A 17,812-nucleotide genomic window follows, 5' to 3' on the forward strand; every position below is an offset into this window, starting at 1 on the left:
AACATTTACTTCTGTATGATTCGTTCAAGGCTCTGTGAGTATTATTCTTGGAGGCACAAAGATAATGGGACCCGTAGACGATTTATCTCGGTTTGTTTACTTAACTCATTCAATATACCAAGATACACGAAACTCACTACATTTCTGCTTTCTGTTAAACGTAAAGCTTCCACTAAGTAGGTTACTTTATAAGGGGCCAGCAGCATGGATCTGTAGACCCTGTCCTTCACCTTAAGTAAGCTAACAAAAAGGTGACTGGTAAATAGCAATTCTACATTAAATTTAAAATAGTTTGTAAACGGAAACACACATATCTATCTCTCTATCTCTAACCATGGCTGCCGATGGTAGGGGGGTTGAGCCGGGATAGGCCGGCACTAGAAGTTGGGCCTCTGGTTGCTGCCAGCTCTCCCCAGCTGCTCCCTCGTCCCACACCGGGCCTCTCTCTCTCTTCAACTGTGGTGCGCCAGAAGCTGAGCCTGACTTTCGGGCGTACCCAGCTTCCGGCGTGCACCAGTGGGAGAGAGAGGCCCAGCGAGGCAGCAGCGGCTGGGGAGAGCTGGGGCCCGGCAGTAAATGTATATGTTGGGGGGTGGTAAGTGTATTTGTGGGGGGGGATGTGGTGGTAAGTGTATTTATGGGAGGATGGTGGTAAGTGTATTTGGGGGGTGGTAAGTATTTGTGGAGAGGGGAATTGTATTTGGGGGGGTGGTCATAGTGTTTGAATCTGGGGGGGGTTGCATCTGGGGGTGTGTGTAGTGTGTCTGTATCTGGGGGGGTGTAGTCGTGTTTGTATTTGGGGGGTAGTTTTGTATTTGGAAGGGGTATTGTGTGTAAATTGGGGGGGTTGTGTGGGCAGTGTGGGAGGGGAAATTTCATGGGTTTTGGGGGGAACTGTGTGTTTTGTGATCAGGGGAGAAGAGGGAAATGAGTGAGAGAAAAGGGGTAATTGAGTGATAATGGAGGGGGGAGAGAAGAGAGAGAGAGGGGGAGAGTGAGTGAGGAAGAGGGAAAGAGTGAGAGACAGAGGGGAGTGAAATACAGGTGTGGAAGGAGGAGGGCTCTCAAGGCTGCCGACATGGGGGGCGCGAAGCTCTAGGGCCCCAGGAAATCTGCGGCCCTGTATATCTATACGTAGGGGTGGGGGGGGGGGGGGGTGAGTAATCAGGCAGGGGGCCAGAGGAAAAAGTTTGTGCAACCCTGTAGTAGGATATCAATTAATATAACAAAGGTTGTAATCAACATCTGTAGCTACAATAGTACAGTATTAATTCAACCACATTTTTGATCTCACATTTATGGGCCCTATTGGATATGCTGTGCAGCCACCTTTTTCTTGCTCAGGAAGATTTCAGCTTTATTCGAGCAAGTGCAAGGCAGCTTCACAGCATAATCAATAGGGGCCATTGTGACGCTGTCACCTATGATTACTTTCATCCTTTTGCTCACATCAGATGTCCTATAAACTTCAGTAACATAACCAACCTTAACGCAGCAATCCTCCAAATGCATGGTGAGCAATCTATATATTTTGATTAGAGATGCTATCTCGACCTAGTGTTTTAGTTTTGCCTCTAAAACTTTTTCGTTTCTTGGTCCTGGTTTTGCCTAAAGTGATGTCAGTTTTATGGATTACGGTTCATCTTCCCCACCTTGATCACCATCGCTGTCAGCCTTGTTGTGTGATAATATATAAGCTTCAAACCTGCTGTAGTTCATGTTAATGAATACCAGCTTCTCAATTTCTTTTTTGCAATAGTCACATTAATGGCAGTGGTGCTAAATATTCAGACCTAATTGAATATAAGAAGATACATGCAACTAAATGCATGCCACCTTCTGTAAAAACAAAAGCAGCAGTAACTTCCATGAAGTAAATTTATAGTTATCAGGAGCCAGCAACATAGCTTTGTAGAACCTATTCATCTTAGGCTGCATCCATGGAAGGACAGGCAGCGCTGAGCCGTGCGGACGCTCCGCGCTGAGCCCCGGCATCCTCAATGAGTATGTCTTGAGAGGGGGCTCACACGAGCGTCCGCAGGCGTGCTGAGGAGTTGGGTTTTTCAGCCAATGCTGTTTTTCAGCGCGATGTCGGCTAAAAACCTCCAATCACAGCAAAGCAGCGTCAACGTCACGGCGCCGTGACATGACGTCGGTGCGTCGTGGGCTATTGGCCCAGCGACGTCACTGCCCCGCCTCCCCCCACCTTCCGATCTTGCACGCTGGCTCGACTGCCAGTCCATGGGATCACTGATGACCGAGCAGGTGAGCCTCAGCGTCAGCGCGGAGGAGCGCGGGCTGAGGCTCTATGGACACAGCCTTAGGCTGAGGCCATGCTAGGAGCACACGCGTGACATCATGCGCGCCTGCCGCAGAGGCGATTTCTGGCCCAGGGGTAGATGCAATGGGGAAGCGTGGCCGTGATGTCACGGAGCTGGTTCGCCCTCATTGGGCGAACCGCTCACGTTACCCGCCCGTCGCGCCACAAAATCAAACCCGTGCTGTCGCCCCCCGGCCACACCATGGCCGTCCTCATTGAGGCATGGCCATTTGTTTGCGCCGCGCGTGCCTTGAGCAATTAAATGAAAAGGTGTCAGGCACCTTCTTTACCAAACTCAAGCTCCTAAACAATTATTATTATTATTATTTATTTGTGAAGCGCCAACATATTCCGCAGCGCGGTACAATGGGGGTACAGAGTTATGTATATTACACAAACAGTTACATACAAGTGAGGACAAACCTGCACAAACAGATACAAAGAGGCAGTGAGGGCCGTGCTTGTGAGAGCTTACATTCTAGATGGATGAGGGACGTTGAAACAAGAAGGTTAAAGTGGCTGCTCATTGCAGGATAAGGTGTGACTCAGGTTAGAATATGACCAGTATGACAGCTGAAGCCATTAAGGTTTTGGGGAGGGGGGATGTTCTGTAGGGTGGCGATTGGTCCAGCCACACAGCTGTTCCCAATGAGGAGGGGAGTTGGATGTTAGAGGTATGCAGTAGAGGATTTACTATTAGGCCCGATAGGACCTGGCCTTGGGCGGCAACATTTTGGAGCAGCAGAATTTGGGGGGGGGGGTTGGGATTGGGGGGGAATAGGCTATGGCTCGTCTGCATTGGCCATACAGAGCTGGGGGCAAAGTTAGAGTTAAAGCGCTTATGAAGGGCAATACAAATGGGCCAGTGGAAGCTGCACCTACGAGTGGGACTCTGCAATGGCTTCCCCTGGCTTACAGGAGATCTCCCGCTGGGCTGGCTCCACTCTGGCTGGGGAGGCAGCCATTTGCTCCGCTTTTCAGGTGGATGCCCCCCGGGCCCGATCTCTGCCGTTGGACACTTTCTCCTTTGTCCCCTGCACCTCCCCTCCAATCCCAGCAGCAGCACCATTTTCTCTGGACATATGGACAGCACAAGGGGTCTCTCAGCCCCGCATGCCCAGAGACTCCGGCTCTGCTTTATTGTTACACAGGACACATTTTTATACTTTCAATACATTTTTCAACAGAGGAATAAAGAGTACACATTTACATGTAAAGGCAGGATAGCTCAGGGGTCTGGCGGCCAGATGAACCCCAGGGAAGGACAGGCAGGGGCCAAGGACCACAACTAACCTTTATTTTACTGGTCCCTGGGCACATTTCCATCACAATATATATTCAACAGGTAACCGAAAAACAGTGTGTTAACTCAAATACGACTGGTATATTAGCAGAGTGTGAGGACCAGTAGGCAAGATGGTATCTATGTCGACCTATAGATCACATACCCAACAGGTAACCTAGGGGTGTTAATGCCATTTGAACTGCTTGAGTGATATACTAGTAGAGACAGGTAAGACTGTGGTTTTTTTTCTGCATATCTATATATACCCAACAGGTAACCTAAGTATGTTACCCGACTGGAACCTATTGACTGGTATACTAGTAGAAATTAATAGTAAGGACAGGTCAGACAATGGTCTGTGTTTATACAGAAACAGGGCACGCACAAAACAAAATAAAAAATAGCGGTAAAGGGAGGGTGCATACTGTCCAAAAGATACAGAAAAAGGAAAACATGGACAGGCACTCCTATATGCAAAAAGGTGAAATTTATTGACTCAACGTTTCGGTCCCCTCATGAGTCAATAAATGTCCCCTTTTTGCATATTGAAGTGCCTGTCCCTTTTTATACACACACACACACACACCACCACCCCCCCCTCCCCCCCAACAGGTAATTGTATTTCCCTCTCTTTGCCCCTCTGTTCTGTCTCGCTCTGGGCCTATGTTCTGTGTCTCTCTCTGGACCTATGTTCTGTGCCTCTCTCTGGCTCTTTGTTCTGTGCCTCTCTCTGGCCCTATGTTCTGTGCCTCTCTCTGGCCCTATGTTCTGTGTCTCTCTGGCCCTTTGTTCTGTGCCTCTCTCTGCCCCTCATGTGTCCTCACTTCCATGCTCCCTCCCAGTTCTGTTGGCGGCAAATGAAGAGAAACAAGCATCTTAGAGAGAGTAAATGCCACAAGAACACTTGTTCTCTGGACATTCCCTCCCGAAAAACAAATCTAAAACAAGGTTTTCAGTTCGGGCCTATGCACATAGCTAGGGCGAGTTACTATTTAGATTAATCCAAGCTCGTCCATCTCTAATTTTGATACAGCCTTCCCCCCATAATAAAAAAAAACCTGTTTATTTTCCAGAAATGTATAAGACTGAAGCATTTTCTTGTTCATTTTGGTTTCTTGATTTCTGTGGTGCCGGCGGTCATTTTGCTGTAATCCTGGAATCCATTTTGTTTGACAGTGAAGTGTTCTCAGAAATGAAAACGTACGCAGATATAACTGAGAAGAGAGCTTAGGAGATCAGTAATAGCTGTTTCAAAGAGTACCAAATTAAAATAAATGTATTTTTTTAGAATTGTGCTGGCTACAATGTAATCACCAAGAGAAGAGGCCTCACATAAATAACTGAATCTACATGTAGCCAGGCCCCCCAGGCTCACCCTATCTCCAGTTACTGGGAGAATAGGGAAGGTTGCAGCGACTGTAGGGAGCGCTCCGGTGCAACGGAGGCTCCGCAGTGACCCGAGCGATAGGGCGCCGCCATGTTGGATATTCGCGCATGCGCGGTGAGCCCGTGGAGGTGGTGATGGAGCGAAGGTAGCGCATGCGCAGCAAGGGGTTGCGAGAGCCCGCAAAACAGGAGGCAATCCGATAGGGTGCAGCGCACGGAACTACGAGTCCCAGGACCCTTAGCGAGACCAGGTGTCGCCAGGGAGCCAATAGGGCGGGCGGATTCACAGGAGGAAGAGTTAGGAGGTTGCGCAGGGGAGCACGCTGGCAGAGCCGAGCTGGAGGAAGAAGGAGAAAGAGCTCTGCGTGTAGGGAGGCAAGTAGCCCCTACACTTAGCCACATATCCCCAGCCCAGTTAGTCCCTGAGTCACAGTGAGTGAAGCTGATGTAGGGAAGGCCCTAAGATAGGAACCCGCCCTTAGTATCAGTAAGAGAGTTGTGAGACCCAGAGACTGCCGCGGTACCATACAGAGGTTTGGGCTCAGACCTCTGCAAGCCCAGCAGCAGCCGACCGGGTGGGATCGCCCCGGGAAGGTATCCCTGGATTGTCTTCGTCGTCGGATCCTTTGCGAAGTCCGTTGGCAGGCCCGAGCGCTGGAGCGCTCGGCCGGTAACATCTACAAGTGCACCAACTATAACATCAGAACATAGTGGCTGCGCAGTCACACCCACATACCTCACTTTGGGGGGGTGGGTTTGTGGTGTGGGGAACTGGACACGGTGAAGGGGTTGCGTCCTGTGAGATGCCGTATTATAGTGTCTCCTAAACAGAGGGACACCTGTTTATGACATGCAAAGTTATGGTTGCTATTCGTAAAGTCATTGGTAGTTTTATATGCTGTGTGCCTGGTATTATATTATTGTCCTGTGAGGAGCAACTTCAACTCTGCTGGGAGCCATCACAGGTGGAGGCGCTGCACTTTGTAAAAGGTTATTTGTATTCATATGTGTTGCCCCAGGCTCTCTGTGGCGGAGGCTTAGGCCCTGCGAGCCAACAGGTTGAACAGCATTGGTAGCGCACTGTATTCATTAGGAAATAGGGCTACATACAGAGTGAGATCTATTATTACCATTTATTTATAGGGTCCTCAGGTGTCCAGCATTGAACCAGACTGTCCTGTATTTGGACACTGTCCAGTAAGAAATGAGAGGTAATGAGTCTGGTATTACCTCTCTGGACATAGTGACCTGACCGGCTTGGAGGGCCGCGGGATTTCCCCGAGCAGGGAGAGAGCGGGGCTGTTGCTAGGCGGCTGAGCAGCTTCCTCAATTCTGATTGGCTGCTGCTGGGTAATGCAGCCAATCAGGAGGAGGTGCCAGGAGCCTGGGTGTGGGGCCAAGGAGAGGATGAAACAGCATGGAGTAGAGAGGTTAGAGTGGTGTGTGTGTCTCAAGCGTGTCGCACCTTTCACCATTGTGTCCAGTATTTTTGCCATCTGGCAACCCTATAACGTGCCCACATATTCCGTAGCGCAGTGCAATAGGGTTGGATAACAAACATCAACATACATTGCTGCGGTAGGTAAGGAGCGTCCTGTCCCGAGGAGCTTACAATCTATTAGGAAGGGCTTAGTGGAAACATAGGGTACAGAGGGATAAGATGGACCAGCAAAGTCCTTCTTTTATCAAACTTAAAGTGCAATGTATTAGGATTCAGTGCAGTATGCCTTTAAGAGTTAATTTCCTCCACAGGGTGTGTCTCAGTGGCCTGTTATTCAACGGTTTCAGCGCTGAGGGAAAGGGCTGCAGTGTGGAGTATCCGGCAACTTTCACATCCAGTATGTGTGACACCATTTCCAGCTGCAGTCTGTGCAGCACTTTGAGTAAGAAGAGTGCAGTCTGGGGGTGGCAGAGTCCCCACAAACACAGGGGATCCCAAAGGAACATGGGGATGTCATCTCACCCACTGCCCTGCATGTGGCATTAGCTCAATAAAACCATAGCCATGCATGACCTCCCCAATTTAAGTATATGCTCAATGAAAATCTCTGCCATTAACACGGATAAAGAAACATTGTACAGATAGCCGTGCCTTTGTATAGGTAGCAGTGTGATTGTATAGGGCAGCAGTGTGATTGTATAGGGCAGCAGTGTGATTGTATAGGGCAGCAGGCTGCTACCAGTATTGATACAGTGGGAGGGACACTGAATTGGAGTTGCTTGTCCCATTGCCTGGCAGTATAGACAGGTACAGCATTTGGTGTCAGCAAGCAGGAAACACAACTGTTCCTGCTACATTGTCTGCAGTGACACTGATTCCCCTGCTAAATACAGCGACTGCCACGGAACCACTTCCAGTGAGATGGTGCTGCTGTGTGTGAAAGGTATGAATTCAGTGCAATGTTGGTCCATTTGCTATATCTCTCTATCTATCTTTCTACAGTGTATTTTCAAGTTCAAGATTCTTTTTATATGATTACACAAAGTGTGTGTGTGTGTGTGTGTATATATATATATATATATATATATATATTTTTTTTTTTTTTTTATAATGTAGCATATACACCTGAAAATACTTTTTAGTTATCTGAAGATAGCAAATAATGTTTTCCTCATTCCTATTAATGTTTGTTTAATATTCTAATAATGCCCTTTTTTTTCTTTTTTTTCCCCAAGTGAAAAAAGGAAAGTTTAATGGAGTAGCAGGTAAATACAGTATTTATGATTTCTGCCTAAATATACTGTAGGCTGATATACAGTATTGCAATCTGTATGGCACATCCTGTGATAAACCTACTGCAGCACACGCTCAGGACTGCAAAACTTTCACTATTCCAACAAAACAAAACATTTTGTGAGTGAAGTCTGCTGTTAATTAAATGGCTTTACATTCACAAATCTACCTCACCAAAAATGTATTTTGTTTGTTGCAATATCAGTAAAACACACATTGCTGTTATAAATTCCAGCATCGTCATCAAAATAATTTATAGTCACCACCCAAACCAATCTGTTCTTGTGCAGTGTGAAGTAAATTGGCTTAAAAAAAGTTAATTTCCCCCTCTGTTAAAATTGGACATACTGCTGTATAAACTACAGTATATTCAAAGACTATACAGTTATTTCATCGTTTAAAGCAGGGGTGCACTAACTGTTTGTCCTGCGCCCCCTGCTTGTTCTACCCCACTGCTCGTGCCCCCCCTTACCTTGTCTCAAACGCCAAATGCCACTGCGGGGTCATGGCACGTCACATGACCTCACGGCATCATTTTTGCGTCGCCAAAACCGTCTGAGTCAAGGTAAAGGGACCTTACAGAGGCCTATTTAATTTAAATGCTTTGGGGAAGAGCGCGGGCCTCTGTAAATTACAATGTGTTTTACACGATAGTGGCAATATTCACAAGTTTATGATTTTTCTACAATTAAGTAGCTTTATTAAGTTTGGTAGTATCGTGGGGTCCTGTTGCTGCCTCTTAACTCGTTTATCGCTTTGCAATTTAAGACTTTTTTCTTATGGCAGCCAAAAGGTTCACTAAAACTGATGTGATCAAATGAAAGGCACCTGGGCAACTCCAGGTCATTGACCATTTAAAGCTGCAGTTCTGTCTTTTTTTAAATTTTATTTATTTTTTTACTTCAATAGTTTCATGTGTGCAATCTCTAATTAGCTAAAGAACTGTGTAGCTGCAGGTCAATTCGTTCTCCATGTATTGATCGGCGAAATGTGGTGACATCATTAGTGAAGGGATCTGTTTTTCTTCTGCTTCTTTCTCTCAGTGGAAGCTCATGAATATTCATGAGCACTCCTGCACTGACATGTGCTAGAGGGAGGGCAGGGCTGACAAAGGGGTGTGCCAGGGCTTGTGACAGGACATGAAGGGGCAGTGCCTTAGCAAATGGCTGTTAAAATAGAATACAAGAAAATTGGTCTTTCAAAGTTGTTTTTTTAAAAACAGAAAATGCTAAAAGTATTTTTTCTTACTACAGAACTGATTTATTAAAAAAATAAATAAACACATGCAGGATATTGACTGAACTGCAGCTTTAACAGGACACAAGAAAACTTCCTGTTTGAATTCACCTTTTTATTGTAGATGTGTGTAGTGAGTTGAGAGATATATGTGGAGAATTAGGAATTTAATAAAAAAATTAAAAAAGCCTAATTTCATGCACATTTTTGTTTTATGACACTTAATATTGCATATGGTGAGTTGTCAAGGAAAATAGACAATCTAACTGTATAAAATGGAATTCAATTGCTGTACTAATGTCTCCAGGCTGCAAAACCAGTGTAATAACAAAACAGCCCCAAACAGCTGTAACATGCCACATTGTTTCTAGCAATAACACAAGATATCCTGTTATAATGTAGAATATCAGTGTTTCCATAGGATTAAATGGCAGCGATAAGGCAGAATGTCACAATATCCCAGTAAAAGGGACCTGGCTCCACTATGCAAATCCCTATTTTGGCTTCCCATATCCTATAGAAACAAATGTAAAACTCCCACCTTTTGACATTCGGTACAAAGCCTTCAGCGATGTTGCTTCATCTTACATCGGCTAGAGCAGGGGTGCGCCCCCTGGGGGGGGGGCACAAGATTTTCCAGGCGGGCGCAGCGGTTACAGAGGCCCTCCACTCTTGCCCAAGGTATCTAAATTAAATGCTAGGGGATCGTGCGAGGCCTCTGCAACTTTCCTTGTCTTCGGCGACACATCGCAATGGCAATGCGGGGTCACGTGACCCCCACGACGTCATTTGACGCCGGAGACAAGGTAAGGTGGGGCGTGCAGACTGAAAAGTTTGTGCACCCCTGACCTAGAGTCTACAACACCTCCCCTAATCGCCCCCTCCATTCTGTACGTGATCTACGCCTCTCCAGAAAAATACAGAAAAAATATACCGGCGCCTAAAAAGTCAATAATATAGTGAAAGTCCTGACCATATGGTATGCACCAGTCCTATTGAACTAGAAATCCTGTGATGATTCTTGATAGTAGTAGAAAGACAGATAAAGGTAGGCACAGCAAGAAGTCTCTCCACGGGTAGTAACCACTCTCAGGGGCTAAAATCTTCACAGGTGAAAGACCGTCCCCTGGCTGTGCGAACCACCACTCAAACGGAGCTCCCCGCTGTCTCTCCACCTCCAACGTGCAGCTCTGTGTGTCGGACGTGCACTCATACAGCAAATCGTACGCGCATGCGCGGAAGGAATAGCAACTCAGTGCTATGCTCCAAGCCAGCAGTGGCTGACGATGCGTGCGCATACACGGAAGAGTATGGCCTCGGCACTAGGTGCAAATCAGTCCCGAACTCAGGAGATGGCAGATGAGCTAGCAATCAAGTCTTTACCCACAACACTATGCGTTTCGTGAGACTACCTCACTTCCTCGGGCAGAGGAAGTTCCCCTGAGGGAGTGAGGTACTCTCACGAAACGCGCGAAAGTTATATTTTGCCGGGCGGTGGCGTCGCATGTTTCCAGCAATTTGATTGGTTCAAGGGCCGTCATGTGACAGCCCTTGAAAAATCAAATTTTGCCAGGTACAAGTTTTTGCTTTGTCGCCATCGCGTGCTCTATAAGCGCACGCGGCGGCAATGCATTTGTTTTCGGGTGACGTCGCGTCGCTGGCACTATAAGCGCGGCTTAAGATAAAACTTGCATGTATATGTTCTGGGATCACATGAAACTTTCATTTTATATACCTGTATTGTATAATGTTATTCCTATACCTTTCTCATGGTTGGTGTATCTACTTTTAGACTATTCCAAGACGTATGTAATTATTAAAGTCCAAAATCTCAAAAGTGGTACAATTGCCCGACCGGGAAATGAGCCTTGTTGGGAACAAGACTACATATTGTAAGTAACTATACACCTTGTTATGGGAAATTAGAGTATGGTAACATGACTAGTAACAACCAATGAACACGGGAGTGGGATTATACATAAATAAAATAAATATTCAAATTTCTATATAGCTTTAAAAGCTTCTAACAACATGTTGTTCTGTATGAATTTAGAAGAATAACCAAACACAAAAGCCTACTAAATAAAATGACCTTTCCTGTGTCCTCATGTTTTCTTTCAGTGACATCAACGATCTTCAATGTGGTCTTCTAGTAGAAGTATGGAAGTCAGGCTGGCTTTGGGACTCTGTTTTAGGCAGTGTGTGGATTCCCCTGAAAACCATTCTTCATGCCACAGACGTACGTACAGCCATTGGTCTAAGTCAGGGATGGCCAACTCCAGTCCTCAAGGGCCACCAACATGTCAGGTGTTAAGGCTATCCCTGCATCAGCACAGGTGGCTCAATCAGTGGCTCAGTCGAAGATCTTGAGAACTGGATGGAGTTGGCCACCCTTGGTCTAAGGACTATTAAAAACTAGTAGTGCTGTTCAAGAGACGTGACGTTTAAGTGACATGCTATTAATCGAGGGCTAATGCACTTTGGTGGGTGCACCAATACAACTCTTTGGGCTCTATTTTCAATTTATGCTGTAAAAGGAGATACTCAGTACTGTAATTTTAATTAATGAAAGTGTGGGTTTATAAATAAAACAGCCGTGCTACTCCACACACACCCCTTCCATAACATTTTGATCACTGTAAATAGCTATTTTTACCCCCAGAAAACCCCGATGGCAGTTTTGGTTGTACTGTCCATAACATTTTGTGCACAAAAAATAATCCAGAGAGAATCCTCCTTTTGTGCTAAAGTGGCCTGGTTTATATTGCTATGCAATGCACAGTATTATAGCACTACTGGAGGTAAATAATGATTACTCTTTACAGCTGGGAGCTGTATGACACATGATCTGTGATTGTTACAGTGCTCCAGTGATGTCGCCAATCTCAGGCTGCAATGAATCGTCGCAATATTAAAATAATTGTGTTTCAAAATAGAGATACTTGCAATACAATTAATGTAAACAAACTGGTCCTTTTTTGTATATTGTATTAGGAAGGATCTGGGGAATGGTGGACATTGTACTCTGAAATCATCACAAAAGGAAAGGAAATTTGTTGCATTAAATCCCCAACTCTGCATGAGATTTTATTGGATTTGTACTTTGCGATGCCATTAGGTAAGTACAGTCACACACATGCTTTGTTCAAACAACATGTTTACCTTTCCTTGTATGATATTTTTCCGTCTGACATACCATTTCCCTTTTCCTCTGAAAATGTCATTTCCAAGTAATAGATTGCTCAATAGTTGTGCAATGTTGGGGAAAAAGCCAGTGATTTCTATGTACCTTTTGAAAGAAACATTCTTTTTTTAATCTGTGATTAGTTTAAACTTGGTGTTGAAAGAGATTTCACTAGCCACAAAGGAAAGGTTGGTTTTTACAGTAAGGGCAGCAAAATGTGGAATTCATCACCCATGGAGACTGTGATGGCAGATACAATAGATATCTTCCAAAAAAAGAAAAACAAGTTGGTAAAAAAATACATTATTTTTCCCCTTATGAGACAGCATTGCATGATGTTTCACTGGGGTTTTTTCTTTCCTTCTTCTGGATCAATATACTGTACTGTAAATACAAATATATACAGTATTTTGATATCGGTATCTGTGGTCTAAATGTAACATACTGTAGGTTGATCTCGATGGACGTATGTCTTTTTTTCAACCTCTACTATGTAACTATACGTGTAAAAGAGTGGGAGCTTGGTGGAATGTTATCTACTGCAAATTACTAGCCGGACATTATTTATTGCAAGTGCCAACTTCATTTCTACCTATACATGTTGTGGAAGGGTAATTGCTCTCAGGACGGGGTTATACCCTTTGTCATTGAAAGAGAGTAGGAGAATTCCTAAGAACCGAGTCCATACAACAAAAGCCATGGATTAGCACAGACAGTTGGTTCCATTTTTGCAGTGTTTTGTTTCTTCTTTCTTAACAATTGCATGGGAGCGTAAGGTATTTGCACTAAAATGTTAACAGGGTTTAATCAGAAAGTGCCATATGTTGCTTAACCGCTTCACTTCCAGAGAAGCCAGGAATACTTTGCAAAACAATGCATTACAATTCCCTCTGACAGTGCAGCTGCACCACGGAAATATCCCAAATACAAAAGTGAGACAAACCGTGTGGCTACTTCTCACGTTGAATGGTGGCAAGTGAGAGAGATCTCATGCAATTTTAACAGCGTGCAAAGGGCGTTCATAATAATAACACAAGCTGTAGAATGGATTCTGATGACAATTAAAGGAGATTTGATGGTATTTGTCCATTGAAGCTATGCTAAACATCTCTCAGTACACCACTTCCAAGCAGCCTAAAGGGTCAATGATGGATCCTTATGACCCTTGCATTTATTGACTTTTATGTTCTGCTTAACGGTTATTTCTCCTACATGTCTCTAGTTATACATATAATTATATAGTGTACAATATTCTTCTCACATATCTGTATGCAGGTAACTGCATTAATCTGGGTCACTCCTGGCAGAGACCTTTATGAATATTAAGACAATGGATATGTGGAGTTGGCAGGTTGGACCAACATACAAATGCACAGATTGAAGGGAGCAATGAAAATGGTGTCACATCAAATAGCACAGCAGTCATTGTTCTTAACAAAAGACAGGTTAATATTCAGGATGTCTCCCTGCAGGTTTCGTGTATTTGTCTTCAGTGGATCTACAGTAAACTAATACATAATTAAATATGTCTGACCGTATTCAGGGACTTGCTACAATACTTTTTGACCCGTAAAGTAGTTTTTTCAATTTTTATAGCGTTATATGTTTAGCATTTCAGACACTCCTGTATTAAGACTGGGGCAAAATAAACTGGTTTATCTGAGTTGTTTTCTTGAACCAGCAATTAACCTTATACTGTTATAGTAGGTGGTTGCTTCTGGCTATTGGGCTTGTGTGTTCTTATTTACTCTTTGCAAAGCCCACAAGACATTTAGTATACAGTATAATATTACCAGCGAGCGGTTCCATTTCATTCTTGGAGCCTTACTCCAAGGAGTTCCACCTGTCGCCTAATTTAAAACAAATATGAATTGAAATAGACAGCAGACGTTTGGCAAGATGTGGACATATAGTTAGAGATGATGCAGAATGCCAACACACCTGCTGTTGAGCATTTGCGGTCGCTGGTCCGAATGTGAATCTGTGTACAGTATTTTGTTAATCTAGCTACCTTTAAAAATGCTGTTAGAATCCATCCCATCACTACAGCCGCAAAATCCAGTTTTTAAATGTAGAGTATGGTAATTTATTTGACTACTTTGACCTACATTTATGAAGTAAGTAGGTCTGCCCAAGCATGTGGTATATTGATGCGTTGAGTGAAGACTCCCACGTAACACCTTTGCCTAGAGTAGGGTCTCTCAAGACCCCCACCAACAGATCAGGTTTTCAGGATATCCCTGCTTCAGCACAGGTGACTCAGTCTTTGACTGAGCCACGTGTGCTTAAGCAGGCTCTTCGACTGAGCCTCTGAATGAACCACCTGTGCTGAAGCAGGGATATCCTTAAAACCTGATCTGTTGGGGGGAGGAGAGGGGGGGGGGGACTAGAGTTGAGAACCTCTATCCTATTGGCAAAGTGAAGAGGTAGGCAAACAAAGTGACAGTTATATATTACAGCTATCGTACCAATAACATCCCCGCAGCAGAAAATAAAGCGCTTCAGCTCGAGGAACCTCCCGTTCTCACCCTGTCAAAAAAGGGTTAGGGGGGTTTACTTCTTAACATTTCTCATCTTTAAGAAAATTCTAGTTGGAGTGGAGCTTAAAATAAAACTTACGATAATAAAGGCCTTAAAGCAGCAATAGTATATTACCCCATATATAAAAGAAAGGTTAACCCACAGTGCAGGTGTCTGGCGACTTTATCTGATTTAATACACTGTTACAGCAATATAGTCAGGGGGAGGCGGACTCAGACCTTGGCCCTCGATATACCTATATATCAGCGGAGCACAAACTGGGGGAGGGCGCGAGACTGATTGCGGGGGGTGCAGGGGTTACAGAGACCCTGCACGCTTCCCGAAGGCACTTAAATTAAGTGCTGGGGAAGCAGCGAAGGCCTCTGTAAACCTCACGGTGGCTCCGGCGGCTTCTTAGATGCATTGCCACGGCAACACGGCGTGAAATGACGTCATATGACATCATGACGCCACAGCCGAGGTAAGAGAGGGGGGGGGGGGGCGCGGAGAGAGGTGAACTGCCGGCAGGGGGGAGCGCAGGGAAAGAAGTTTGTGCTCCCCTGCTATATATCATATACAAGCAGTCCTCGGTTATCCAGGTTCCGTTCTGGAAGTAGCGTTGGATGGTGAAACCGTTGTAAAGTGAGTCCCATGTTAATCAGTGGCGGTGAGCGTTGGATAATGCATTCTGGCGTCGAAAAAGTGCCCATAGGGTTGCATTGTAAAGCGTTGGATATGCCATTCGTTGTAAACTGAAACGTTGGATAACGAGGACTACCTGTAGAGGGCATAAAAGAGGGGTTACACACACTTCACACTATAATGAGTAGGTGCCTTAGTGCAGCAGTGTTCAACTCCAGTCTTCAAGTGCCCCCTCCTGCTTCAGCACAGGTGACTCAATCAGCGGCTCAGTCTTTTGACTGAACCCGATTAAGCCACCTGTGCTGAAGCTGGGATATTCTGAAAACTTGACCTGTTGGGGGGTGGGAGGGGGGGGGGGGGCTTAAGGACTGGACTTGAGCCCCCCCTGCCTTAGTGGGAGACTAAGGGAAATACGTTTTTCCCTTCGGTCTGTTCTGTGTTGGAGCTTTCATGCGGACATCGTTATGCGTCATTAAAATAGTGTGTGCCAGCTCAAGATGGGAACATTTTTAAATATGGTATTCAATAAATCTGATATCCTGCGGTGTACTTAGGAGTGTAATCTTAAACAAAAAGATAAAGATAGAATAAAGAAACCTCATTAACAATGCACTTCCAAATTACCTTTTTATTATTCAATGTATCGATAAATCTCACACTGGCAAACATCAGCCCTTATATAAATACACACAATAAAACCACTGGTACTGTCAATTGACGCCCAATCTAATACCAATTGAATACCAATAAAAGGTAATTCACGAGTGCACTGTTAATGAGGTTTCTTTTCCTCACCTTTTAGCTTTGTGTTATAGTCACGAGTCGCACAGCCCTTTCATTGTAAATCATCCGTCTGAGATGCTCGTAATTCTTGATTTGCAAAGGGCATCCGGCTAAAACATGGCAGTTTCAGTGTGTTTTGGTCTCCACCAGGTGTGGGCAGCTCCAGTTCTCAAGAGCCACCAACAGGTTAGGTTTTCCCTGCTTCAGTACAGGTGGCCGAGTCTCACTGAACCACTGATTGAGCCACCTCTGCTGAAGCAGGGATATTCTGAAATCTTGACCTGTTGGTGGCCTTTGAGAACTGGCATTGGTCTACACCATATTTTTTTTACATAGGGTTGAAGCAGGGGGTCTCTGGAGCAGAACCCCATTAATTTCAGCTCCGGGGATCTGCTCCGTTATGGGGATTGGTACTCGGCACTCCTAATAAAAGATCACACGGGTATTTTAAGTTAAATTCTAATTTACTAGGTCTGAAACTACAAAGATAATTATACTTGTGTACCTTTTTATAAAATGTGGTCAAGTCTCCAGCAGAGAAAAATAGCAACATGTGTGGCGCTCTAACCATAAGCCTATAGAACAAAATCACAATGGCTTGATTGAAGAATCCTGAGTTATGAACCCCCCAATGGAAGAACATGGGATATACCCCAGACAAAGCAGATAACAGTTCCAGATATAGCTCCAATATACAACCGACTAGTGGACTAGGATCCCCACGAAACGCGTTGGTGGGGGGCGCTGTACCCCATAATGCTGTTATATTTTTTCTTGTAGAATCCATTAAACTATTTTTATATGGGAACTAGCTCTCATTGGATTTTCTTTATTCACTTTTTGGATCCTGTGTGTTTGGTGCCTGCTTTTTCCCATCTGCATGTTCTCAAGTCTCCAGCAGACCGCTTCTCAAGGTAGAGCGTGGTGAGGGTAGCATGAATATTTGAATTAAAAAAAGAATAGTATTTTATATCGTTGTGCAGACAGCACATTGCCGTTTTGTATTTTGAAGTACCTTATTTTTGTTTTATGGATATAAATATTTGAATGATATGTAAAGGTGGGAAAAGATAAGCCGAACGAACGTTCCTCAATGCACAGTTTGGGGGTGTTGGTTAGTGGAAGGTATTAAAAAGAGTCTTCACACATTGCCAGTCAGTCAGGTCCTGGGTCTTGTGCGCAGACCTAGGTGTGGGATGCAGCTCCGCGCGGCTTGATGGCAGTGCCATCTGTGCCACTGCACTTAGCCCCGCGCTTACAGAGGCCCGGCAATCTTCCCCACAACATTTAAGCTGATTCCTGGGGGAGAGTGCGGGGCCTCTGTGTCTCTTACCTTCTCTCCAGAGCCGGCATCTCCTCCTGCGATCATGTGACGATGCAGCGCTGTGACATGTCGCCACGAAAACACGACGTAGCAGGAGGAGATGCCGCTAAGGAGGAGGTAAGAAGCCTCCGCCAACACCCCACTGCACAGAGCCCCACAAAACTCACAGCCGGCCCTGCTCAGAGGGTTGCACCAAACTGACAGTAACTGCAGATTTATTTTTATTTCTGTTACTGTATACTTTGTTTTGAGAGAAGAAAACAACTCTTCTTTCTAACATTGTATGTAAAAGAAATGTTGAGTTCAGTAATTTTGTTTTTGAACACTTTAAGCACAAAATTGGGATTTATTTCCCTTTTATAATTTAACAAATTATTGTGTATGTATGTCTTTATATA

The 17,812-nt window shown here is 44.8% G+C and overlaps 1 protein-coding gene across 1 annotated transcript in view; it reads left to right on the forward strand.

Annotated features, from left to right (window-relative positions):
- Window positions 1-7,240: 7,240 nt before the first annotated feature.
- Window positions 7,241-17,812, forward strand: part of LOC142468974 (protein unc-13 homolog A-like) — a 44,814-nt gene continuing 34,242 nt past the window's right edge. The window contains exons 1-5 of the mRNA XM_075575727.1: window positions 7,241-7,375; window positions 7,668-7,697; window positions 10,754-10,853; window positions 11,083-11,200; window positions 11,956-12,079. Coding sequence (XP_075431842.1) covers window positions 7,354-7,375; window positions 7,668-7,697; window positions 10,754-10,853; window positions 11,083-11,200; window positions 11,956-12,079 — 394 coding nt within the window. The 5' untranslated portion in view covers window positions 7,241-7,353. The remainder of the gene's footprint in view (window positions 7,376-7,667; window positions 7,698-10,753; window positions 10,854-11,082; window positions 11,201-11,955; window positions 12,080-17,812) is intronic.

The sequence above is a fragment of the Ascaphus truei genome, chromosome 18, assembly GCF_040206685.1.
Source record: "Ascaphus truei isolate aAscTru1 chromosome 18, aAscTru1.hap1, whole genome shotgun sequence".
In the NCBI taxonomy this organism is placed as follows: Eukaryota; Metazoa; Chordata; class Amphibia; order Anura; family Ascaphidae; genus Ascaphus; species Ascaphus truei.